Below are 27,927 nucleotides of genomic sequence, written 5' to 3'. Positions count from 1 at the left end.
ACCTCAATAACTCAAAAATTTACAAAAAGATGATGCAATACCTGCATTTACACTACAGATAAATTAAGGCCCGTATGTCAATTTATGACACAGTGTCAGCTAGTCTAATGAGTTTATTCCATTATATTTTCATTTCAGTAAATGAACTTTCAATTCTGTAAAATGCTCTGTTGAATGTCTGGCTGTATCATCATTCAGAGTGAAAGGACTTAATCATGTTATAACTCTGAATAGAAGTAATTTAACATTTTAAGTATAAGAAGAGACTGTCATTGGCAATTTTAAAGATTGTGACGAGTCAAGGTTGTTCGTTATATCAGAGAATCTTCTCGTCCGCCGAACATAAATGCTGAACGCTCTTGTTTCCAATATTCTCGTTATTAGCATCTGTTGCTGGCGTGTCTATTATTATACAGGAGAAACGTTAGTGAGAACACATGCATGCAAGAGCAGTTTATTAAAATAAGAAGATGAAAATGACAGATTTGTTGTAGGGTGTGGACTCGTATTTATCTTTTGGAATACTATTTTTTGGATTTGAAAACAGTTTTTGGCTAATTGTTTTTATTTGTTTTCAAAATTAAAAAGTAACAAATGTAAGAAAAACGTTATTGAAATTATGCACAAACGTATTTTGTAACACATTAGCTGGTGATTTTGGACAGACGTTATAGGTGAGTTTAGATAAATTTAACTAATTTTTTCTATGACTATTTAGTTTAGAAGATTTATCTGTTTAGTCAGCTGAATAAAATTCAAATGCGCCATAAGACCTAATTATCAAGGAGTGACTTAAAAACAAAAAAAAGAAAAGTAGGTTTTGTAATATCTGTGAGAGCGTGTCAACAGATGGAGTAAATTGTGTAACTGTGGTAAAACAATGTCTTCATATGATGTATAAAAACTTGTCAAACTAAAGATATTTTCAAATTGGTATTAATTCATATTGAAGAGATTTTTTGTACACAACTCCATTGTCTGTTTCACTGTTGCATTTCCACAGGTATGCTATTTGCAATATCTTCGCTAAAAGACACCTCTGTATTTCATCAATCTACCATATCAGTATTTGCATCAAGCGTATACTTAGAGTTTAATACTTAATACAATCAACTTTGAAATCTCGGAATTGCTTCAACTGCATCTATTTAAATTTGCGGAGAAATAAAATTGCATAGTTGTTAACGGAAGACAATTCTAGAGGTAAACAATATTGACTTATGGTTCGTTTACTTTAATTATAACGTTACATCAAGGAAAATTAAATTTAAATAAAAGGGAGATTATGAAAAATAGCAAGGTATAATTATGGTTCTTGTATACTTAACTGTTTGGCAATACTTCTGTCACAGTTTGACAAAGTCCTTAAAAAGATTTCAAGGAATTGGCCCGAACAAAAAAATGTGTCTAGAAATAGACAGATAGCTGGACGGACTGAAGGACCGACCGAGCTCAGGGTAATTATTGAAGGCTTTGGTAAAAAGGTGAGGGCCATAAAAAGATCACAATTAAAAATAGAAAAGAAAGCTCAATGAAACATATTGTTTTCATTTTATCCTTTTCTATTGTGAAACACGGAATTCATAAAAACATAGATTAGATTTGTTAGTTTTAACCTTCATTCTTTTGCAAATTGGTCGATTCAAAATTGATGGAATGGTATGCAGATTTAATGCAGTACCATTTCATATGTGTCTGTCGGGCAAAAAAAAAAGAATAAGAAAAATGTCGGAAAGGGTGAGCTTATTTACAACTGTTTTGCAGCAACGTTACAGTAACATCTTTTGTCACCATTATCCTAAAATTCATTTGTATTTTCTCCTACAAATTAAGTTGAAGATCAAATAAAAGTATGTTCATGAATTCTTTACAAGTTTTTAAGTTCTGTTATAAAATGAAGATAAAAATAACTCCTGAAAAAAGAAGGCAATTAAATGGAGTCATTTTCTAATGTAACATGATGATTCGGACGTTTTTTGCCAGAGTATCTAAGAAACAACTCTAATTATACACATAATTATGTAGAAAAAAATTTCCTCTCTAAATTGTTGGAAAACGATAAAGCGGTGAAACTGGTAATCTCTTTGACATTGGGTGTTAACTGTATCTTAAAGTTTGCGAAAATAGCACAGTGCATGGATGTCACAAATCTAGTGCGTAAATAAGAGTGTGTATAAGGTCACAATTCTTCTACGGTGAACTTTGATTGGCGCACAGATGTAACTTCACTGTTGACATTTAAGTCTTACTCTTAAAATGTTTACCTTTGTGTGGGGTTGGGGAGTATATTACATAACGGATTCTTTTGAAAGTATAGAGCTATTATCATTTTTAAGCAGTTGATAAAACAAATGTAATTTTAAAGCTTGTTGAATGCAAGGTGATGCGTAAAAAAATAATATATTTTGATAAGATATAACATCAGAAGTTAGCGAGAATTATTGTTATTTTGGTAGGTAATTAAATGATAGTTGAAGTTATATTTGAATGAAATTAGAGAATACAGATATTTCATTTTGACGGTCGAAGACATTTTAATTGTCTGGAAGATAGAATAGCGTTATATTTATGTACATAAACCTTTGATCGCATTCGAATACAAATGATATCGTAAAACATTGTCTAAAAGTTATTAAAATTTTGACAGTGCGTGCGTATTTAATTTGATTTATCGTATACTGTTTAAGCTTCTTTGATAGAAAAGAAAAGCATTGGAAAACTAAATTGAGGAAAGTGTTATGTTCCGTACTTCTCGCATGTGAAATCATTCACTGTAAAAATCATATAGATAAATAAGCTATTATATTTACATAATTCTTATTCGCAGTGTACTTTTGTCTAAATAAAAATAACCATAATATGAAGGTGAATTAAAATGTCTTCATGGCAATTCGCAATATATCATTGAAATTTAATGCATGCAAATAAAAAATAAATAAAAATAAATGTGAACAAATTTCAAAATAAGACGCTTGGGGTAGGGGGGATGCCAGGTATGCAAACTGGTTAGTTTTTGTTGTAAGTTCTTTCACATGACAGGCGCTGGCCGCACACTTTCTTTGAATTGTGTGGACTCCTAACAGCGTCCCGAATTACGCCAGATATGCAAATATTTGTACACATAGCCCAATCACCATTGCAAAATATTTTAACCTGTTTTTCAGTGGATAAAAGTAATAATAATTATATTATATACTATCGACAATTGAAGACTGCTGTGATATGTCTTGTATGACCTTAAGTGAAATTGTGTTATTAATAACTGTTTATCAATTTAATAACTTTCTACACACCTTATGCTAATATTTGGCGTGTGTGTAAGTACGAGATCTGTTTTATATCAATATTTATTTATTTTGATAAGTTGTTGCACTATATATTAGTTAATTCATACGCGGTGAATGAAAACATGAGATTAAACTATAGAAAAGTGTAGGCTTGATGATATCTAAAAAGTGAGTACATTTATATAAACAATAGGAGAGTATTAGATCTACTATCAGGTAAATAAGGATTCATACTTCCTGTGAACAAGCTATTAACTACACATTTGTTCATGAATATAATGAATAAGGGAAATCTCAGCGCTATAATATGCTCAGCAGGGCTGCTAATTCCAACAGCGCTTAAAATATCATGATTAGAAATGAAAATAGCTTAACACAATCGGATTTTTTTAACAGCATGATAAATTGTCTACGTGATATATATACCGTAATTTATTTAGCAATATTAAAAATATATATGAGAACTTTGTAACTTATTGCTTTCCATGAAATTAGTTGATATTAACGTTTAAAACAAATACATGTACATAGCATAAATCTTATTTGAATCAAGCCTAAAAAAGGGGGAATATAGAAGAAAAACGTTCGGTATTGCCTCAAAGATGTTATACAATACTTTACTTTGAACTTTTAGCTGACTTATTGTCTTTATATACGTCACGAAACCAAAAAAAATGAGTTTCTTACAAGAAGATAGAAACATTCTTTTATTAATATCTTTTTTGTTTGGTTGATGTTAAAGTCACACTGACACAATTATAGGTCATAGGGCGACTTTCCAGTACTTTTTTCGGGGGAGGAAGACACCAGGTGCTCCTCCGGACATATTTTCATCTAAGTATCTAAGAATCGACTCTTATTATACACATTACAATTGTTGAAAAGACGTTAATAAAAAAAAAGATAATGCGATGATATTGGTAATCTCTTTGACATTGGTTGTTAATTGTTTCTATGCGAAAATAGCACAGTGCATGGATTCACAAATCTAGTGCGTAATATTGAGTGTGCATAATGTCACAATTCTTCTATAGTGTAATTTGTTTGGCACACAGATGTAACATCACTGTGAACATTTAAATTTTGCACTAAAATGTTTTACCTTTGAGTGGGGTTGGAGAGTATATTACATGACTGATTCTTTAGAAAATATTAAGCTCTTATCATTTTAAAGCGGTTGATGAAAAGAAAACATATCATTCTGTAGCTTGTTTAATGCAAGGTGATCCGTAAAATATAATATATTTTGACAAGATATAACAAAGTGTTTCGTTATTGTGAAAAATAGGAAACCTTTACTTATGGGTCTTGAAAATGAAGAAAGAAAATGTACAAAGCGTTTGCGTTATATAGACTGCGTCGCTATTTCTAATCCGTACCCTACATTTTACAAATATGCCATGTCTGGTATATGTCACATAAATGCATGAAATGTAACCATGTACAGATCATTTCAGAACTTAGCGAGAATTATCTTTATTTTAGTGGGTAATTTAATGGTAGTTGAAGTTATATTGGAATGAAATTGAATATAGATATTTCATATAAACGGTCGAAGACAATTGAATTGTCTGGAAGATAGAATAACGTTATTGTTGTGTACGTAAACCTTTGATCGCATTTGAATATAAATAATATCGTAAAACATTTTCTGAAAGTTATTAAAATTTTGACATCAAATACGTATTTAATGTGGTTTATCGTGTTCTGCTGAAACTTCCTTGATAGATAAATAAATCATTTGAAAACTAAATTGAGGAATCTGTTACGTTCCGTACTTGTGGATAAATATACTATAAGATTTACGCACATTCTTGTTCACAGAGCACTAAATAAAAAATAACCATAATACATAGGTTTATTAAGGGGGCCTCCGTGGCCGAGTGGTTAAGGTCGCTGACTTCAAATCACTTGCCCCTCATCGATGTCGGTTCGAGCCTCACTCGGGGCGTTGAATTCTTCATGTGAGGAAGCCATCCAGCTGGCTTACGGAAGGTCGGTGGTTCTACCCAGGTGCCCGCTCGTGATGAAATAATGCACGGAGGGGCACCTGGGGTCTTCCTCCACCATCAAAGCTGGAAGTCGCCATATGACCTATAATGTGTCGGTGCGACGTTAAATCCAACCAAAAAAAAAATAAAAAAAAAATAGGTTTATTAAAATGTATTCATGGTAATTTGCAATAGATCATTTAAGAAATAATGCACGCAAATTATAAAAAAGACAGAAATATATGCGAACAAATGTCAATAGAATGGATAGAATGAGGAGAGTGCAAACTGGTTAGTTTGTGTTGTAAATTCTGTCATATGACAAGCGCTGGCCGCACACACTTTCTTTGAATTGTTTGGACCCTAAACAGCGTCTGAAATAACGCCAGTTTTGTAAATATTTGTACACATTTCCAAATCATCATTGTACAATATTTAAACCTATTTTTCAGTGGATAAAAAAGAATAATAATGATATAATATAATATAATATCGACAATTGAAGACTGCTGTGATATGTTTTGTATGACATTCAGTGAGATTTGTTACTAATAACTGTTCATCAATTCAATGACTTTAAACATACGTTATGCTAATACATTGTATATATAGCGTAAGTGTGTTTAAGTACGAGATCTGTTTTGTACCAATTTAGATTTATTTTGATGTTACTGCACTGTGTATCAGTACATTCACGCGGTAAATGAAAAAAATGAGATTAAAATGATACAGAAAAGTGTAAGCTTGTTGATATTTAAAAAGTGAGTACATTTATATAAACAACGGGAGAGTATTTGATTTATTATCAGATAGATAAGGATTCATCCTTCCTGTGAACATGCTGTTTACTACAGCTTTGTCTATGAATAAAGTGAATAAAGGGAAGTCAGCGCTTTAATAAGCTCAGCGGGGCTGCTGATTTCATATTCCAACAGTTTCTAAAATATCGTGAATAAACATGAAAATAGCTGAACAAAAACGCTTTTTTTAACAGAATGATAGATTGTCTACGTGATATATATATACCGTAATTTATTTAGCAATAATATATATGAGAACTTTGTAACTTATTACTTTTCCAGGAAATTAGTTGATTTTAACGTTTAAAAAACAAACACTTGAATATAGCATAGGTCTAATTTGAATTAAGTCTGAATAAAGGCGAATATAGGAGAAAAACGTTCGGTACTGCCTCAAAGATGTTATACAAGCGGCATCCAAATGGAATATTATCATTTCGTTACAAAACTATAGTTTGAACTTTTAGCTGTCTTATTGTCTTTATATACGTCGCGAAACAGAAAATTGACAGTTTCTTACAAGGAGATAAAAACATTATTTTATTCATTTATTTTTTATTTATTTATTATATTTTGTTGATGTTGAAGTCACACTGACACTATTATAGGTCATAGGGCGACTTTTCAATATTTTTTTCAGGGGAGGAAGACACCAGGTGCTCCTCCAGACATTTTGTCATCACGGGCGGGCACCTGGATAGAAATTTAACAGAATCTTTAGTTTTAAAGTTATGATCCGAAAATGAAACTTTACTTGGAAACAGACGGACAGCTGAACAGGGTGATTGTTGTAGGGTTTGGCCAAAAGGCGATTACCATAATTAGATCACAATTAAAATTAAAAAATAACTCAGTAAAACATATTGCTTGCATTTCATCCTTTTCTAGTGTGAAATGCAGTGTTCACAAAAAACATAGATGCGCAAATTAGTCGATTCAAGGTCGATGGAATAGTATGCGGATTTAATGCAGTACCTTTTCATATATGTCTGCCGGGCGAAACAAAAAATAAGGAACACATCGGATAGGGTGAGGTTATTGACAACTGTTTTGCAGCAAGTTTACAGTAACAACTTTTGACATCATGATCCTTAAAATCATTCGTATTTTCTCAGGCATATTTAGCTAATTTAAAAGATGAAATAAAAGGATGTCCGTTAAAGCATTGCAAGTCTAGTTAAAAACTGAAAATAAAAAGATTAACTACTGAAACAGAAAGCAATTAAATGGAGATGTTTTCTATTGTAAACTTGATGAATAGGACATTTTTGTCAGAGTATCTAGGAATCGACTGTAATTATACACATTTGTAGAAACTGTTTTTCTCTTTAAATTGTTGAAAAGACGTTGAATAAAAAAAAATGGTTATCTCTTTGACATTGGATGTTAACTGTATCTATGCGAAAATAGCACAGTGCATGGGATATTCACAGATCTGTGTGCAGATGTATCATCGCTTTTTTCATATAAAATTAACTCTAAAATGCTTCTTTCACAGTATGAAAATTTAACAGAATCCTTAAAATAGTTTCAAAGTTATGGCCCGAAAATGACAATTTACCTGGAAACGGTCAGACAGCGCTAAACGGACTGACGGACCGGCCGAGGACATGGTGATTGTTGTAGGACTTTTGCAAAAAGGCTATGACCATAATTAGATAAAAGTAAAAGCACATTTAAAATTGGAAAATAATTCAGTAAAACATACTGTTTGCAGTTCATCATTCCCTAGTGTGAAATAAAATACGGTGGTCACAAAAACATATATTTGTCAATTTTAGCCTTCTTTCTCGTGCAAATTAGTCGATTCAAGGTCGATTGAATGGTATGCAGATTTAAACAAGTCCTAATCCAGTACAATTTCATATGTGTCTGCCGGCAAAAACAAAAAATAAGGAAAGTGTCGGACAGGGTGAGGTTATTTACAACTGTTTTGCAGCAAGGTTACAGTAACATCTTTTGACATCATGAACCTTAAAATTATTCGTATTTTCTCCGCCATACTTAGCTAAAAATCAAATAAAAGGATGTTAAGTGAAAATAAAAGAAAACTTCTGAAACATAAAGCAATTAAATAGAATTATTTTCTAATATAAACATGATGATTAGGACCCTTTTTGTCAGAGTATCTAAGAATCGACCCTAATTATACACATTTGTAGAAACAATTTTCCTCTCTAAACTGTTAGAAATACGTTAAATAAAAAAGATAAAGCGGTGAAATTGGTAATCGCTTTGACATTGGATGTTTATGGTTTCTATGTGAAAATAGCACAATGCATGGATGTCACAAAAGGAGTGTGCATAAGGTCACAATTCTTCTCTAGTGCACTTCGACTGGCAAACAGATGTAACATCACTGTTAACATTTAAGTTTAACTCTAAAATGTTTACCTTTGAGTGTGTTTGAGTGGGGTTGGGGAGTATATTACATGACGAATTCTTTAGAAAATATTAAGCTATTATCATTTTTAGCGGTTGATGAAAAAATGGCATTTTGAAGCTTGTTTAATGCAAGGTGATGAGTAAAATTTAATAGATTTTGATAAGATATCAGGATGTGTTTCATCATCGTGAAAAATAGGAATCCTTTATTAAAAGAAGGGATCTTGAAAATGAGTAAAGAAAAGGTACAAAGCGTTTGTGTTATATAAACTGTGTCGCTATTCCGGATCCGTACCCTACATTTTCCAAATATGCCATGTCTGGTATATGTAACATTGTTGCATGAAATGTAATCGTGTACGGATAATTTCAGAAATAAGCGAGAATTGTTGTTATTTTCGTGGGCATGAATTTTCGTGGTTTTGACCAAAACGGCTATTTCGTGGGGATATGAATTCGTGGATTACATCTTTTGAAGATAAAAGCAATGGAAAATTTATTTGTTCGTTGAGACTTAATTTCGTGGATTGACGCAACCAAGAAATCCACGAAAATTAGTCCCTCAAGAAAATTGATTATTTCACAGTAATTTAATGATAGTTGAAGTTATATTGAATGAAAATAGTTATAGATATTTCATTTTAACGGTCGGAGACATTTAAATTGTCTGAGAGATAGAATAACGTTATTGTTGTGTACGTAAACCTTTGATCGCATTTGAATATAAATAATATCGTTAAACATTTTCTGAAAGCTATTAAAATTTTAATGTAGTTTATCGTATTCTGTTGAGGGTTCTTTGATAGATAGATAGATAGATAGATAGATAGATAAATCATTTGAAAACTAAATTCAGGAAACTGTTACGTTCCATACCTCTCGCATGTGAACGCTCTAAAGATCATTTAGATAAATATACTGTAATATTTTACGTGCATTCTTGTCCGCAGAGCACTAAATAACACAATAAGCATAATATATAGGTGAATTAAAATGCCTTCATGGTAATTCGCAATATATCAATAATATTCAATGAATGCAAATTGAAAAAAATAGTAATAAATATGAACAAAAGACAATATAAGATGTTTGGAGAGAATGACAAGAATGCAAAGCGGTTGGTTTATGTTGTTAAGTTCTTTCACATGACAAGCGCTGGCCGCACCTACTTTCTTTGAATTGTTTGGGCTTCAAACAGCGTCTGAAATTACCAAAGTTTTGCAAATGTTTGTAAACATAGCCCAGTCATCATTGCAAAATATTGCAGCCCATTTTTCAGTGGATAAAAAAAATAATGATATTATATAATGTCGACAATTGAAGACTGCTGTGATATGTCTTGTATAACATTCAGTGAGTTTTGTTATTAATAACTGTTCATCAATTCAATAACTTTCAGCATACGTTATGCTAATATTTGGCGTGTGTTGTGTGTTTAAGTACGAGATCTATTTTATATCATTGTTGATTTATTTTGATATGTTGCTGCACTATATATTAGTTCATTCACGCGGTGAAAGAAAACATGAGATTAAAATGATACAGAAAAGTGTAGGTTTGTTGATATTTAAAAAGTGAGTACATTTATATACACAATGGGGGAATATTTGATAAATCATCCGATAGATAAGGATCCATCCTTCCTGTGAACATGCTATTAATAAGAAGAAAATATACATGTAACTTACACTCCATCCGTCCGTCTGTTTATAAGTATTTACAATTGTTAAGATCAACTGATAAAAATATTCTTGTGAAATTATCATTGTTTGTAAAAGAAGCTCTTACTGTAAGAAATTCCATAATTAATAACGTTGTTTAACTGTCTAACCTCCTATATGTAAATTGTTGTACCAAGCTGTTTAACTCTTTTTGTCTAATTGTCTATTCATTGTATGTATTTCATTTACGTGATGTTATATTCTTGTATTTATGTGTTGAGACGATGTACTCCGTACAAGTCTATAATAAAATATCTGTTCTGTTCTGTTCTGTTCTGTATTAACTACAACTTTGTTTATGAATGAGGCGAATAAGTCAGCGTTTTAATAAGCTCAACGGGGCTGCTAATTTCATATTGCAACAGCGCCTAAAATATCGTGAATAGACATGAAATACCTTAACAAAAACGCTTTTGTTAACAGCATGATAAATTGTCTACGTGATATATATAACGTATTTTATGTAGTAATAATTTATATATATCTAATATCTTATTACTTTTCCAGGAAATTAGTTGATATTATCGTTTTATCGTTTAAAAACAAATGCTTGTACATAGCATAGATCTAATTTGAATTAAGCCAAAATAAAAGGGAATATAGGAGAAAATTTAGCCAGATTTTCTGTTTACAAATAAACTTCTGTCCGCTAAATGAAAATACAACTTTGGATTCACAATGCACAGTTATACTAAAACTCTAGCAGCTCGTATTTGCGTTATCATAAAATTACAAAAGCCCTGGTACATGCAACAAACGATATTCATAATATTGCAAGTACTTGTCACTTTTTTAACCCTTTACTCCATATACATTTTGACTAATTAGCCTTATCATATCCATACAGCTTAACTTATAACCAGTACACTATCTCCATACAGGATATTGGGGGAAAATGCAAAATTTATACCTGTGTTATTCAATTAAATATTACTATATTAAATATTTGTTTTAAACACTTAGTAATCAACATAAAGTTTTTTCAAAATTAGATTTCCTTTCTAATGGTATATTTTACATAAAAGTGTGATAAATATTTCTTGACATATAAGGCTTTTACACCTATCAGTTTACTATATTATAATAATTTAGCTACTTGTCTATTGATGGAACTTACTTATTTCTGCATTTTACATATTAAATATTATTTTGAAAATATTTCTGGTGTAAATAAACTTATTTTATTTAATTTAAGATAGAGACTGGCTAAAGTGGGATTTCTTCATGGATTTATCAAGTCAGGGGCTTTTTGAAAATAATAAAAAAGAAAGAAAAACACATTTATTAGTGCTGACTTTTATTTCTGTTTTCTTTTTATTATTATTTATGACAGTACTTTTTATGTAATTCTTTTTTCTTTTTTTTTTTTTTTTTTGGAATATATATTACTTTTTAATCTCCCATTTTATTTACCCATGCAAATTATAATCAGCTTTTTAAAAAAAATTTCACAGTCATGTAATTTTTATGATTAATTTGCATATTTGACACCCTCAGGTTTGTAAAGTTCTCCCCAGCCTTCTTAATTAGTTACATAATGTTTTTATAACAATAATTGATCAAAAGAAATTTTATCAGCTTATAAAAACACTTGTCAGTAAATTTTCTTGATTGGATTGACTTCAAAGTTGCCTACAATTATCCATAGCACACTCCAATTATCCACAGATCACCCCAATCAACCATACCTCACACTGATAGGTAATAAACAGACACACTTCAGTAAATTCCATAGTGCAACAAGTAATTAACTATAAAATTTGTCTTCAGGGAAAATCAGATCAAAATGTATTTGCAATAGTTATCATTTTAATCAATTATAAAGTGCACAATTTATTTATATAAATCAATTGAAGAAACAAAAGTTTTGCTTTCTAAATCACCTGGATATTGGGGAAACCTAAAAAAATACAGTACTATTTTTAGCCAACACAAATTCATAATTTAGAAAAAAATAAGTACAACAGCCTACACAAATTCATAATTTGTAAAAATAAAATGACCTTGATCAGGCTAATCTTAGCTCAAGATGAAACTTTCAATACAGTAATTTTCCATAAATTCACTACCTCATTTCAGATTTAAATTACCAATAAAAATCAAATATAAACCAGGTATTTTTTTTGACAGATATATTTTTACATGGTTTAAATTTTTCAAAAATGCTTTTGTTGGATTTCTTGATGTTGTACTTTAATCATAATTTGCTTTTAAACTTGAAGGTGGTAAAAAGCGTATATCTATCAGGGAATGGGTAGAGGTGGTAAAAAGGGTATCTATCAGGGAATGGATAGAGGTGGTAAAAAGCGTATCTATGGAGTAAAGGGTTAACAGTGCCGCATAAGACATGCATCGAATGTAAACTTCCAGTAATAACCCCAATCATTCCGTAAAAGACAAAATACATTGAAATAACTGTGATTTATAAAATAAATAACGAGAAAACAAATTCGATAGAGAAAGCGGATTTAAAATCAAATTTTGAAAACGTCGAGACACGCGAGGACTAATATCCGAGTTCCAATCCAGAACTTTTTATTTGCAAGGTTCGTGATACTGTTAAGTGAGAGATCGATTCTAATTTTCGTCCCAAAGAGGATCGATTCCCTACAAAGTATTTACATGGTAGTGAAACTTACTTGACACACAAGGATTTTGAAATGTATTCTTGATACATAAGTAGGCGTCTACGATTAATGCCTAATATGATATTCTTGCTGTGCTGAGATGACAGTATTTTTTATTCTCATTAAATAATGGCTGATTACTAGATGTCACAATGTCTTTTTTTTTCTGATCGCTTCGATTAAACAATAATGTATGCGTGTTTGCTAGTATGTAATTGGTACAAGATTTGTTAATACTACTGTCTTTAAGCCTCATAGATCTCTCTATATATCTAACAATAACTAATTTGTTTCTATTGTTCTGTCCGATCAGTAGTTAAGGTGACATAATAATTCCGTTATTTTCACAGACAATTACTCTATAATTTTCAATAGAGATTCAGTAGTACATAAATATTAGGCGAAAGAAACCAAGAGGAGAGTATTGTAAAGTCTCCAATAAACCGTGCTTTATTAATCTGTCTGCAAATACTTTTAACCACAAATCACAATTCAGTTATATTGTTTAAAATTAAAATTAAAATTACTTAAGATCCAACATATCAATCGTATATTCAAATTTTATTAAATATTTTCATATTTCATTTTTCATGTTTTCTTTCTTACAACAACCTTATTTTTTAATATAATAGAAGAAAAGCGCTGCATGAGAATGATTTTATCTATCGTTTCAGATGATGGAGCTTAAAATGTATAATAAATCTACGAATAGTTGGAAACAGCAGAATGAAAACGGAACATTTCGCAAAGACAAAATAGAAAGTGGTCAGCATTTAGATTACGACCGCACAATACAAAATGGATCTGGTTCGGAAAAAATATATGACGATTATAACTATTTAACTGCTGAAATTCATGAGGAATTTCTCAGTAGTATTCATCAACATACTTCGACATTTGCCACATTCCTTTCTATCTGGACATTCCTTATCAATATTCTCGTTATCTTAGCATGTATGCGCAACAAAGAAACTCGACATGTTGGGTATTACAATCAGATAGTGAACCTTTCAGTTTCTAATCTACTGATTAGTGTGTTTGTCCTTCCGCTCACCATTTACCACATAAAGCAAGAGTGGAATTTAGGGCAGTTATTGTGTAAGATATACGTCATAAGCGACATCTTGCTGCCATTCTCTTCTATCACCATTATCATACTTTTGAATATAGACAGACTGATGTCGATAATGCATCCGAGACTTTATTCATGGATATTTCAGAAAACACTGAAAACAGCTATCATTTGTTTGCCATGGTTCGTAGCTGTTATAGTGGTTATTCCAATATGGACATCTGGCACAATTCCATATGAGAATGGACCCGGTGAATGCATCGTTCTGATCAGCAAAGAATCGGCAATACTGTGTCCATTAATAACATTTTTCATACCATTGACTGGTATAATAGCACTTACGTTTAAACTTCTTCTGTTAAAGATCAAGTTATCCTCTACCACACCGGGGACATTAGAAAGCACACGCATGTCTTTGAAAAACTATCAGAACCAACAAAACGACGTCGATTGTGAAAGAAGTGATTTTACTCGGCAGTCTTTACCAAGTACAAGTACAATGGAAACCAAAGAGAATAGAGACGATCTAGTTGCTCTTTGTGTTGTTAATACAATGTTTGCAGTAATGTGGTTCCCATTCCAGTGTATAAGTTTTCTGTTGTCATTCTGCAATTCTCAATCATGCATTCCGTCAATAGGTCTCAATCAGATTGTGACCTGGGTTGGAGCCTCCAGTGCTGGGGTAGTTCCAGTATTTTGGTTCATAAACCGCAAACTTAGAGCTGGTTTGCGCAAGGATTGTACAAAAACGACACATGTTGATTCAGCAGAGAGTTCTCACAGTGAGGAGACATTCCTGTAGAACATGTTACAAAATTATTTTGCGGATGTGGATTATACCGTCAAAAAGTGTACGATGCTTTACACTTTCGTCGAAATAAACATTTGTCTTTGACAATGAATGACAATATAGGCGTCTGTGTTGAATAGGAGTTGAAAGTAGTTCTTTTAATGTCAAATAAAGTGGCGGGTTTATTCAAATTGACAAAACGTGTTATATTTGTGAGGACAAAGGATATACAGTAAAGTAAAGATATGAGAAAATGTGTAAAAAATACTTTATTACCTGTTCCTTCTTCATTATCTGTGATAGTCTGATATTAAAGTAGTTGTAACAAAACCAATTACTTATTGTTGAATGTACGACTAATGAACAAATATAAGCCTTATGATTTTCTACAACAGTTTTTTACTGCAGATATGGTACTATGCTATAACTCCCGAAGTTTAACTCCATAAAATCAGTAATTCAGCAGCGAAGAAGCTGAGTATATTGCCATCAGAAAATGTTATACCTTGGAGATTGCAATGGAGAAATATAATCTACAGGATTTAACAATATACAGGGGCATTTTCCACAATATATATTGAGCTAATATGGTTGTATCATTAAGAATAGTGTCAATTAACGATTTTATCTCTTTGATCCGGTCTTTAAAGGGAAAGAACTCTTCCGTTATTTTCGTATTGCCTGAGCTAATGCTAGTACATGTTTTAATTAAATCTAACAATAATTTGAAGATAATACTTTATCGATGAAGCGGATATTTAGAGTTACGGGCCTCCGCAACCGAGTGGTTAAGTACAACTGCCCCGCACCGTAGTGAGGAAACCAAATATTTTGCTATTGAAAGGTTAGTGACTCTACCCAGCTACCAGCCTGGGCCTGAAATTATATTCTGAGAGATAACTTGAGCCTTTACCTTACCAAAGCTAGAAAGCCGCCATATGATATGATTCTGTTTGTGTAACTAACAAATATTGTTAAACTCACCACTGGGGAGCTTAAACTAGTTTATAGTGCGCACTTAACCTCATCCTTACCCCCACATGTTCAAAAAGAATATGACAGTGTAAATATAATCCCCGCCAGGTGAATCCTTGACACACGCAATGGCATTAGAAGGTATGATATGTAAAACACACAAAAATCCTTTTATAAACTGATAAAAATGATACAAAAAAGGCAAACCGTAAGAGTACTTCGTAGTAAACAGAGCATTATGAGAAACACGTGAAAGGGCACGACGAAACAGACCAGAAGACAGATCTGTCATCAGTATTTTCTACATAATGTTACTGCCTTTTGATATTTTTATCAAAGCTTATTTCAAACAACTGTTTAAAATACTATTCTAACAAGATCCACAGCAATTGCTATATAAACATATAGCGAAATCGCCTATACATGAATCTACGATAAAATATGGTTTGCTGGTACATATCGCCCCCTATGATTGTGACATAAGAGATTCTACTTTTGTTCCATTACATAAGAATTATTTCAGGACCAAACGGTTGAAAACAAACATTTCAAAAACGTAATTATGATAAAAAGTCATACTGACTTATATGTAGGGCCATAAAATACGTTTTGAGCTCTATGGGTGAATTCAACTAGCTCAATTATGATTCAGCGGTGACGTCGTAAATGTATGACATAAAGTATGGCGTCATAATGATGTGACGCCATATTAAAGTTAAACTTGTAACTCGTATCACAGGGTCAACTATCCTAATGTGATTATTCTGTTTATAAATGATTTGCGAGCTGTTAGATAACTAGTTTATAAATACTTCTCAAAATTCTGTTAAAAAAGGAACAAATATCTGTACGTTCCATTGGCTATGCAACACTTTCTAACCATGGGGTTAAATTGTAACTGCATATGATCCGAATGACGTATTACGCAGAAAATGTAGTACTGTAAAATACGAATTGTTTGTGTTGTTAGAATCGAAATAATAAATATGTTCCAATAGTTTTATCAGTTAATAAAATATTAGCAGTCGTTCGGATGCGCACTCATGATTTAATTATTACGCATCCAAAACTCCTGCCCATATTTTATTAATTGATAAATATAGGAACAGATTAATAATATCTATCATGTGTTAACGGATAGAAATATTCGTCCCGAGGGCACCTGCGCTTTGAGCGGTAATGAGGCTTGCCGAATTACCACCCATGCGCAGGTGGCCGAGGGACGGATATTTCCATCCGATTCGTAAACACATGACTGATATTTTTCTTGCATATCATATGCATGTTAGTATTTTATTCTAGCAGATTATTTTTCTTGCATAACGTATTTTACAAATAACAGGTAGAAATTCTTTCTTTGTAGCACTCTTTCTTATAGTAGAGCGCGGAAAATTAACGTCGGTAAGCAGAAGTGACGTCATGACGTTTTGCGTTACGCACAATAACAAAGTTCCATTTCAGTTTTATCGTCTGTAGCGTAACGTTATGTTCTTACGGTAAACTAACGTATTTTGAATCGAGAAATATACTATAAGAGAAACTACGAAGAGAAACTATCAATGTACCTGCATTTTTCTTATTTTTACATAAACAATATATTATCAGTGCATGAATCACAAGTTGTCATTAACAGCACGAGAGTCATCTGGCATGGGGGGTGCCAGATGGGTTTTGCCGGCATGGGTAAAATCACCGGAAACGCCAGTCCGGTGTGCAAGAATTATTATTTCTGAAGTAAAATAATTTTAGGTAATTATCTATGGTGATTGTTTCGTCAAACATTTTGCAGTTTTATGACCTTCGGATTTATATCGAGTTAAAAGTTCCTTATAGTTATGAACATTTGTATTGCATTATATTTTATAATTATATCCTGTTAAGAATTAATACGTGTGAAGCGACATTTATTTATTCTGATATTTACAATACTTTCTGCTTCGTTTTTATCTGGCAGTGATTAGGCTCATCGTCATAGTCGGTAAGCACGTGTGTACATTTTTTCAGTTCGAACTGCTGTATGTGTGACTGCGTTCTTAGAATGTGTGTTTCTCCCTGTTTGACTTCTGTGTTTATTTTTTCTTCAATAATCCTTGCAGACATTTTAGTTTCTGTACCTATCTCCAGAATCTCCAGAATCAACTTATTGAATATGCCTTGGTAATGAAACAAACATGTAAGATGACAATAATCCAAAACTCATTCATATAAAACAACACAGTATCATTTGTCCTATCCCGTATAGTTTAAACTTTGGTAAAACATTATATGGGTTTTGGAAGCAAGTTAGAAACTTCAAAATTAAAAATATATCTTAAAGGTATTTCAAGTCAGCAAATATTCACGAGGTTCAAACAAATATGCATCTTTACTTAATGTTTCAGAAAATTAATCTTAAAAATCATACATTGTATTTCTGCAAATAGATCATAATTTGTTTCGTAACTCTTTTATAAAGAGAATATGTGACTGCAAATTTTATAATTTAACTAATTTCAAAAATTTGCTACATTAGACAAATACTTCTCACATGAAAGATGAGGATTACAATGAAAAAAATAGAAACTAATATTGGATAATTCCCTTTGTGGAATAAAATCAAAAGTTAATATCCAACCAAATGACGTATTTTGAAAATAATAAAGTAGTGTACGTAATAAACCTAATCACTTATCCAATGTATCATTTTATATTATTTAAAGCAGTTAGGTTATGTCCTGATAAAAGCGCTGAATAAATATATTCTTATGTTCTTAATAGAAAAGTACAGTAGAGAATTATGTCGTAGTTTTCCCTACGTTAAAATTATACAAACTGAAATTTTAACTCCCCTTTCCCCCAGTAGTTTCGCACATCTTTACATTACGAATATTCATTTATTTATATAGCTGCCTTGCCTTGACAACCACATTCAAAGGCAGCCGCTCATGGCGGCAATTCATCCTCTGCCAATGCAGATTAAGAGCTTTGTGACCAGACGGACAGAGCGAGGGAAACACACAAGAACAAAAAAGTTTCTTTACGAGTGAATAGTCACAAGTTCATTGCTGTTTAAAACATAAGACGAGAATGTCTTTGATATAGGATGCGAACCAAAATATATCTTGTGAGCAATGGCCCATTGACATACAAACGAAGTGTAAACATAAGTCTGACTCTTACCTTTACGCTGCCAACATGATTTTTGCACGCGTTACATTGTCTTATTATGATGATTATTTGTCTCAAGGTATTTGGAAACCCTACTATGTACTGCAGATTTCTTGGCTTAAGGGTCTTCTATAAAATTAAAACAAAACAATGTCGGTCTTGCAATGCCATATACGGTTTGATCCACCTTTCCAAGAGCACATGATTTCCCCTGATTTATAAAAGGCAATACTTTTATATTTTAAATAATATATTGTGAAAATAGGAAGCTTAAAATCTGAAAACTATCTGAATTAATTTTGAATTCATCATTCAAAACGATTTTTATCTGATTTAGTCTCCTTTGAAAAATTCAGCCATTTATGACATCAAAATGTTTTAAAATTGCTTTTGACTTCAATTGTGAATGAATTGTTACTAAGATTTTACGATATCTTAAAATTAGCATTAAACAACATTTTTATAAAAGGTGTTTATGTAAAATTCCTGAATAATATAGTTTTTGATATTGTAGGTTTGACCGATTTTACAATGTGATATACATTTGTAACCATGAAACTGACAGTATAAAATATATTCAGACTTAAACAAAATATATTACTATCACCTTCAGAAACTTTTGGAACGGTGTAAAGTTTATATCTGGATCTTGTAAAGGTAAGTGGCATTTCGGAAGACAATTCTCTGTGACTAATACAGTGGAAAGTGTGGCGTTTTATTCTTTCATCAAATGTTTTTATGTTAAAAGTACAGGTAAAACATGTTATATATGTTGATTAAAGCGATTATGTTTTTTTTTGTAAATTAAGTCACAGCGTAATAATTCAGATCTTATGGTGCCTTCTAGCTTAGATGCTGGATGAGGCTCTCAAGAGCCGCCCCTGTCGTGACTGCAGGCACAGATGACAACTGGATAGAACCACTGACTTTTGGCAAACTAGTGCATGGCTTCCTCAAGTAGCGAACTCAAATAGTTCAGAGGTATTCGATTCAAAGTTTTAATAATTCAGTCAGAGGCATACAAAAATAGTTGAAGATACCTCAACAACAAGACACCAAATTAATATCATATAAAGGTATTTTGGCTTCCAATCACGTCCCTTCATCTTAATAGACATTTGCGAATTAAGTCTACGTGGACTGTGGACACCTAAGACGATCGATTTTTCAAGGGGACCGTCTCAACATAATTTGATTATATTATGCGCGGTAGGAAAAATAGTTTATAACGGCAATAGGGTTTGGGTTATTATATCATCACTATGCGGTAGGTGATATAAATTTGGATGTGCCTGTTTTTAGCTCGACTTTTCGAAGAAAAAGTAGAGCTATTGCACTCGCTCCGGCGTCGGCGTCGCCGTTGGTTAAAGTTTTTGATAAAATCAAATATCTCTGTTACTATCAAAGCTATTGACTTGAAACTTAAATACTTAATTACTATCAACGTCTACACCAGGTGAAACAATCCCTATAACTCTGATTTGAATTTTGACAGAATAATGCGCCCTCTTAACTTAGAATTTTGGTTAAAGTTTTTGATAAAGTCAAATATCTCTGTGCAGCGAATTTTGACAGAATAATGCCCCCTTAAAAATTAGAATGTTTGGTTAAAGTTTTTGATAAAGTCAAATATCTCTGTTACTATCAAAGCTATTGACTTGAAACTTAAAATACTTATTTACTATCAAAGTCTACACCGGGAGAAATAATCCCCATAACTCTGATTTGAATTTTGACAGAATAATGCACTCTTTTAAATTAGAATTTTGGTTAAAGTTTTTAATAAAGTCAAATATCTCTGTTACTATCAAAGCTATTGACTTGAAACTTAAAATAGTTATTTACTATTGAAGTCTACACCAGGAAAAACAATCCTCATAACTCTGATTTGAATTTTGACATAATATGTCCCTTTTTAACTTAGAATTTTTGGTTGAAGTTTTTGATAAAGTCAAATATCAGAGGATGGGAGCAAAATTTAAAGAACTTTACTGTTGAAGCCCTAAGGAAAAGGACAACAAAGGGAAGAAATTTCCCGAAAAATTCTAAGTCCACTAAAAATCATTACCAGGTACAGATATGTCAAAATACACCTTAACTTTGCAGGTACCATCCATGTTGTACCAAAGAAAAGTGGTCTCGGTTTTTACCTACGGCCAATAATAAAAAAAGTTTAAAATAACCTATTTATAGTAACATAAAAGGGAAGTAATTCAATAAAAATATTGTAAGTGAACAAAAAAGGAATCTGCCAAATAAAAACAAGAGCACCGCAATACAAAGCAACATAAACACAAAACAAAGTCATGTGAACTTTAACCTCTAAGTGTGACCTGTACCTTGAAGCGAGCCATGTGCTCTGCACGTCGTCTCAGTGTGGTGAACATTTGTGCCAAGTTTTTTCAGAATCCTTCAAGCAGTTCAAGTGTAACACATCGCACTCTAAACAAAGTTATATGACCTTTGACCCCTAAGTGTGACATTGATCTTGTAGCCAGCCATCCAAAACATGCGCTCTGATGGACATTTGTGCAATGTTTCTGTAAAATCCTTCAAACAGATCAAGAGTTACAGAGCGGACACGAAACAAAGTCATATGACCTCGACCCCTAAGTGTAACTTTTACCTTAAAACGAGCCACCTGATACAGGCGCTCTGCACGCCGTCTTGATGTGAAGAACATTTGTATCAAGTTTGTTTAAAATCCTACAAGGGGTTCACGAGATACAGAGCGGAGTCGACACGAAATTGCTTACGAACAGACGGACACACAGACAGACAGACGGTCAGATGAACACCTGGGGTATTCCAAAATACGTTCCTTCGGGCGTATAATAACAACAAAGGAATGGAGACGCAAGATATTACGTTTTCTACAGTTTTCACAATGTTTTACCTGCTGATCTACATTTTGATCCCAGCTGACCCAGTTTAGATTTTTTTCATTTCGGACGACGACGACGGTGGAATACGGATACATTGCGATCAGATTAGCTCATCTTTTCAACTTTGTCGCAGATGCGCAACTTATAATATTGAAGAACATTTCAGGAAAGTGTTATGACGCTAGATCAAATACTTTTTGCGAAATGCATGACAAAACATTTCTCTGACGAACAGACGGACGGACAGACAAATCCATATCTTATCCTTTTCGGTGACATAATAAGCCAGACCTTACCATCCTTATAGGAATGTTTTCCTACCACACATAAATTAATATTATCATGTTGAGATGGTCCCCTTGTAAAATCGATCGTCTTAGGTGTTCACAGTCCACGTAGACTTAATTCGTAAATTTCTAATAGTCTTTAAACTCACATACACTTGAATTGATATTTTTGCACAGCTGGGAACTAGTAAAGCTCTTACTACTTTGGTGATACCGTATTTTAGAAATCAACGTATACTACTAAAATGTATACAGATCACTGCGGACGAATATGTTCAACTATGGGACAGACAAAAACAGGTATGTGGTTAATTCTCGTACTTTGAAACTTAAAAAAAATAATGCATTATCCCGCATGTTTTAGTTGTCGCAACATGGACAGAGGATATCACTGAAAATATAGACGGTTTCAGCTCATAGACGGAATACTAGAAAACATTTTTACAAAAGCCTGTAAAAAGCAACATTGTGCTCTCCTGCGATTATGAGAAGAGTTTGTCTGCTGTAGGTATTCTTGACCAACCCCGTTGAAAGATACAGAGCTAATGATTCCACAGCTTATATTTAGATATACTGCCAATTTCACGTTATGTTACTGCTACTGCTGTTGCCATCACTATTTTTCTCGTTTTCGCGACTATTATTGCTACTGCTGCTACTTCCAATTTCATTTTTTGCAACTTGTACCGCCGATTTCACGTTTTTGTTACTGCTTCTGATGCTTCTGCTATTGCCCATGTCACGTTTTGGCTTCTGCTTCTGCCAATTTCACATCTTTGCTACGGCTACTGTTACTGTTATTACTGTCACTGCTACTGCCTATTATACGTTTCGGCTACAGCTGTTTATGCTTCTGCTGAATTAAGAAATCCTTCCTTATTTCACAGATACAGATTTTTGTTGTAAAGAAGTGTCTGCAAGGCTATGCGAAGGAACATTCTTCACCGGATAAAAGGCTGCCTATTTCGGCCGAGTTGCTCTCTAGACTGGTTAGTTCGTTGACATTCACGAGTGGTTCGGCATTCGAACGTAAGCTTTTTAAAGCAATGTACTTGTTAGCCTTCCACGCTTTCTTACGCATAGGAGAAATTACAGGTAGTCCAGGCGCCACACCTGTTATATCACTCTCTGACGTAACCTTCGACCAGGATTCAAATCACGCCTTGCTTTCAGCAGATATCTTACTCAGTAACTATAAACATAACAAAGGTCGGTCAACCACAATTAATGTTACTGCAAAACCTAGTAATGTGCAAATGTGCCCTGTTCAAGCTTTATGGGATTATGTTCAAGTACGCGGCCGAGGATCAGGTCCCTTCTTTGCCTTTCTGGATAACAACCCGGTTTCGCGTTCTGCATTCTCGGTGCAACTGCGAAACTCTCTGATCTTCTGTGGTTGCGATACAGCCAGGTTTAAAGGACACAGCTTTCGTATAGGCGCTGCCTCAACTGCCGCAGCACTGGGAATTTCCGAAACAATTATACAGCAGATGGGCCGATGGAAGTCTTCGGCATTTCGTAAATATATTCGAATTCAGGCCTTACAGGTTTAGGTTGGTTTCGGAGTTTAGGGTTCCTTACCATTTGTGCACCTGTAACTTAGTCGGAATAGTCAACTGAATGTCTTGGAGTTTAGAGCTTCAGACAAAATAATCTGTACACGGGGTATTTTTGGCCTCTGTACATTTAGTATCTACCCCTTTTAATGTATATTTTTCATTCTTCCTTTCTTGTGTTAATTCTATTTTGTATGCATTACTTCTTGTATATACCATTTTCTGCATTCGTAAATGTAACTCAGTTTAAACATCACTTTATGACTGCTCGGAATTTAGGGCTATGTAAATGGGGTATTTTGGCCTCTTTACTGTTCTGTCTCAAGTTTTGTTGTGTATTATCTTTACCTCTTTTCATTTCAATTATGCCGTCAGTGCTACATTTTGTGTCATACATTTTTGTTTAATTCACTTAACGTGTATATAACCTTTAGGTAGATATTATCTCAGGCAGCACTTGTCAAACAGTTTGTCTTGGAGCTGAGGGCTTCAGACATAACGACATGTACACGGGGTATTTTTGGCCTCTGTACATTTCTGTTTTGACCTTGTACATCATCCAATTTTACCGTCCTTCATATTTTTATAAACGCTGTATTTGTTAACGTGCCATTTTGTTTGCCCCATCAGTTAGCCTTTGTACACTCTATTTTACGTGTATAATATACTGAACGTTGCTTAAATACAATTAGTCTATAGTATAACATTAGTAGTTAATTTGTTTTCACCTTAAAGTTTTATCTTAATAATATGATGTTTTAATGTAAATACTTTTAGACTTCCGCTAGTCACGTGATTTGGCTTATTACATGATTGCGCGTCGGGGCATCTTATATCTTCAAGTTTTTCATTTTACACCATACAATGTTGCCAATGTCATAGGACGAGAAACGCGTTTTATTTCTTTTGGCCTTGTAATTGTTGTCACATTGTATTTGAATCTATTGAATAAAATATGAACTCTAAATATCAGATGTACTACCTGTTATTCATTCTTGACCTTGACCAAGAGTCCCGTTATTGCCGTTATTGCCCTATATACTTACCTCTACTTCTGCCTGTACTAACAATTACTAACCTGTCACCCGTAACTAAGTCTCCGATGTTCGAGTATATTGTGCGATGCTCCATTGCACTTGATATCTTGACATTGGATTATATAGTTACGTTTGTGTATCATAATATATATGATAATAAATATCTAGGATATTTACTTATTTGCAGTTATCTATACGGCCAGACGGCATCACGAACCCTAACAAATAATTGCCGACTGGGCTACGTCGACACCAAGGTCTTCGGTTGGGGCGATTTTATGTTTCAAGCAATCTTCTCCCAGGTCGTTCAAAGCTTTACTTTCAACACAAAATTATGGCGTCTTTTTTGCCCCAACTTTGTTTAAATGGTTTTTCTTAGTTGTATTTTTCTTGTTTATATTCTAGTCATTACTTTGTCCCGTCATTTTAGATAATAAATGACATTTTCAGTTCAGTCCGTGTTTCTTATTTTCTTTCAACAAATGAACTCGTCCTTGGCAACATTCCCGGTGTACATAAAAATCTATTTATTCAAAAACGAATAAATCAGTTTATGTACTCGGGGTCCTCTATCTTTCACACTTGCGAAATAAAATTAAGTACACTTAACCTACCACACAGTTATAATTTAGTACTCTAAACCTTTAGCTTTGTAAGTTTTCTCACGCGTAGCTTTTATCATTACACCGTCTATGATTTATGCGATTACACAAAAAACGTTAATTTTCTGTAACCCAAACCCTAGTTTTTCCCGCCCTTATTTCGATTTTAGAATTTCATCAATAAACTAAAACTTGTTAGCCAATTTTATTTTCAATGCTACTTTTCTGGATATAATATGTTTTTTGCCCCAACTTTGTTTAAATGGTTTTTCTTAGTTGTATTTTTCTTGTTTATATTCTAGTCATTACTTTGTTCCGTCATTTTAGATAATAAATGACATTTTCAGTTCAGTCCGTGTTTCTTATTTTCTTTAAACAAATGAACTCGTCCTTGGCAACATTCCCCGGTGTACATAAACAGATTTTTATACGAGTGTATAATTTACAATTAGTTATTACATATAGCTAGAAATATCGAAGAACTGAATTAAAAGGGTTGGATTAGGTAAACATTTGAAATGCTTAAAACTTTGTTATCTAAATTCTTGTCATAAATTTACAGCAGTAATCTTGCCAGGTAAATATGTCGCTCTGTTTCCAAACTTATTCGAATTAATACTGAAAAAAAAACATTTAAAACGCAGTCACAAAGAAAAATGCGAATCCGTAAGCGATTTATAATTAAATGAAAACACAATAGCAATAAAATGCAAAAGCTGTTAGTAACGCTATATGTAGTTATTGTCTTTGAATTTGATTTGATAACTGTAAATACATTTTTATAACATCTATTTGTCTAAGTTGTTCCCGATAGCATTTATCGGTGATGAAAAAAAAGTTTTTTTAGGCTGGACTTATTTGAGCTCTCGATGAGTTACTTGACATAGATGTAGTAATTGTCTTGTATTTGATTGTGTAACTGTAGACACATTTTTATTACATCAATTAGTCTAAGCCTGTCCCAATGGCGGCATTTATGGGTGATGGCAAAAAAATGACTTTCGGTTTAACTTAATTAGTCTTCCCATGAGTTACGTGACTTTTTCTCGTTTAGGGCAAAAACATTATTTTGACTGGGGACCATACGCTGCTTTTCATGGAGTTACACTCTGTGAATCACTGAAGGTGTCATGTGCACCGCCGTATGGATGTCTCTAAATTATATTCTGCTACTTGTGTAAATGTTGAGTTCTGCACAACCATGGACTGTAGCTTGCATTCCCACTACCGTCCATGAACAGGCTCAAGCAAACCGAGCCTGCGACATTTTTCTTTATGTCGTGTTTGTGACCTGTGATTGTCCACGTTTTCTTTTTTATTACAGCAGCATTGTTCATGCCGTGTTAGAGCTGTTCTGTTTCGATCTCTTCAGATCTTTCAGCACAACATTTATGTTGTGTTAGTGTACTGTTAAATATCAACTTAAACACGCTTGGTTGGTAACAATACTCCCACTTAACAGCTTTGGGTATTGTTTAATCACCCCTTAAAAACGGTGCCTGCTTTTTATTTTTGTCTTTTTGGCAGTGTCTGTGATATGCAGGCTCCATTCTGACTATTATTTATGATAATTAAGTAGAAAATGTGGTCTCTTAGAGCGTTAACAAAGTTTATTTTCTGTGATTTTGACCTAGTGACATTGTTGCAGACCTTGGGTAACATGGTTTCAAATTGACCTAGAATTAATAAGAGACAAACATTTTGACAAAGTTTTGCGAGGATTAGATAGAACGTTTTGACGAATAATCATAAAGCCCACATTGAATTCTTTGAGCTCAGGCGAGGTAAAATGCATTTGTTGAATTTTAAAATTTATGCATATAATAACAGCATTTTTTATTTTGTTTGATTTCTAAGTATAAAACCAAGAGCTGAATTAAAACTACAATTTTTACCATATTTATATTATTTGTGACAAATTTTGATTTTGAAAACAAATACATGTACATATTTACCGCAACGTGATGTATTTTTGTGAGATTTGTTTACAGACACATAAAGTAAATGCATGTTACACTTGTTCTAATTCCGTGGGAATTTCTGTACCAAGAAAGCATTTCTATTTCAATTATTTTAAAGGGAAATGCAAGGTTTTTCTTATGTTAATTTCGTTTGCTAGGATTCCTTAAATCATTTAAAGTAGTGTAAGAATTTTCAAAATAGGCTTAAAATGAGACAGTTATGAGCTTTTAAATATTTGATCAAAATGACAGCCTTTTTGTTTCCATGGCAACAAAAACAAAATGGTGGATTTGTTCAATTTCTAGATACATATTTGAACTGTACTTATTTCTGTAAAATAATTTCTCTACCTTTTCCAGACATAATGAAAGAAATTACCATGTTTTACATCTTAAACGCAAGAAACATTCGAAAACTATTTAAAAGGTTATTTGCTAAATAAAGAATTCAGCAGTGTGTAAATGACGTCATAAACACACTATAATGGCTGCCTCCATGATCAGACATTTTCTTAAATTTCAAAATGCCATATCTTTTTCAATATTGGTCCAATTCTAAAAATTCTTTCAGCGTTACGAAAGACTTGAGGATATAGAATTAACTTATTGTTATGGTTTCCTTGCCTTTTAAGGTGTGTGGCAAACCAAGATATTATTTTGTCAATTTCTGGTGGGTGTTTATCCTATCTGACCTTCACTGGGACGGAATTACGTCTGTTGGATTCAGATTTTTGGATGATTGTAAAAGAGTTAAATGTGACCAATTTTCGGTCATGATACAATTTTATGTATTACCTGGTATTT

The 27,927-nt window shown here is 32.9% G+C and overlaps 1 protein-coding gene across 2 annotated transcripts; it reads left to right on the top strand.

Moving 5' to 3' along the window:
* The first annotated feature begins 424 nt into the window (after positions 1-424).
* LOC123566329 (5-hydroxytryptamine receptor 5A-like) lies at positions 425-16,661 on the top strand. Of its 2 annotated transcripts, none has more exons than XM_045360305.2 (2): positions 425-674; positions 13,486-16,660. In XM_045360305.2, the coding sequence occupies exon 2, from the start codon at positions 13,486-13,488 to the stop codon at positions 14,683-14,685; it is 1,200 nt and encodes a 399-aa protein (XP_045216240.2). In that variant the 5' UTR covers positions 425-674; the 3' UTR covers positions 14,686-16,660. The 2 variants fall into 2 exon arrangements, with proteins under 2 accessions (XP_045216240.2, XP_045216241.2); XM_045360306.2 differs by having other exon boundaries at positions 426-495; positions 13,486-16,661.
* The last annotated feature ends 11,266 nt before the right edge of the window (positions 16,662-27,927 follow it).

The sequence above is a fragment of the Mercenaria mercenaria genome, chromosome 8, assembly GCF_021730395.1.
Source record: "Mercenaria mercenaria strain notata chromosome 8, MADL_Memer_1, whole genome shotgun sequence".
In the NCBI taxonomy this organism is placed as follows: domain Eukaryota; kingdom Metazoa; phylum Mollusca; class Bivalvia; order Venerida; family Veneridae; genus Mercenaria; species Mercenaria mercenaria.
This window is presented reverse-complemented; position numbering and strand designations above follow the sequence as displayed.

Bases quoted from the DNA above. Each gene is read 5' to 3' on its own strand.
- LOC123566329 (XM_045360306.2), top strand. From the start codon at position 13,486: ATGATGGAGCTTAAAATGTATAATAAATCTACGAATAGTTGGAAACAG.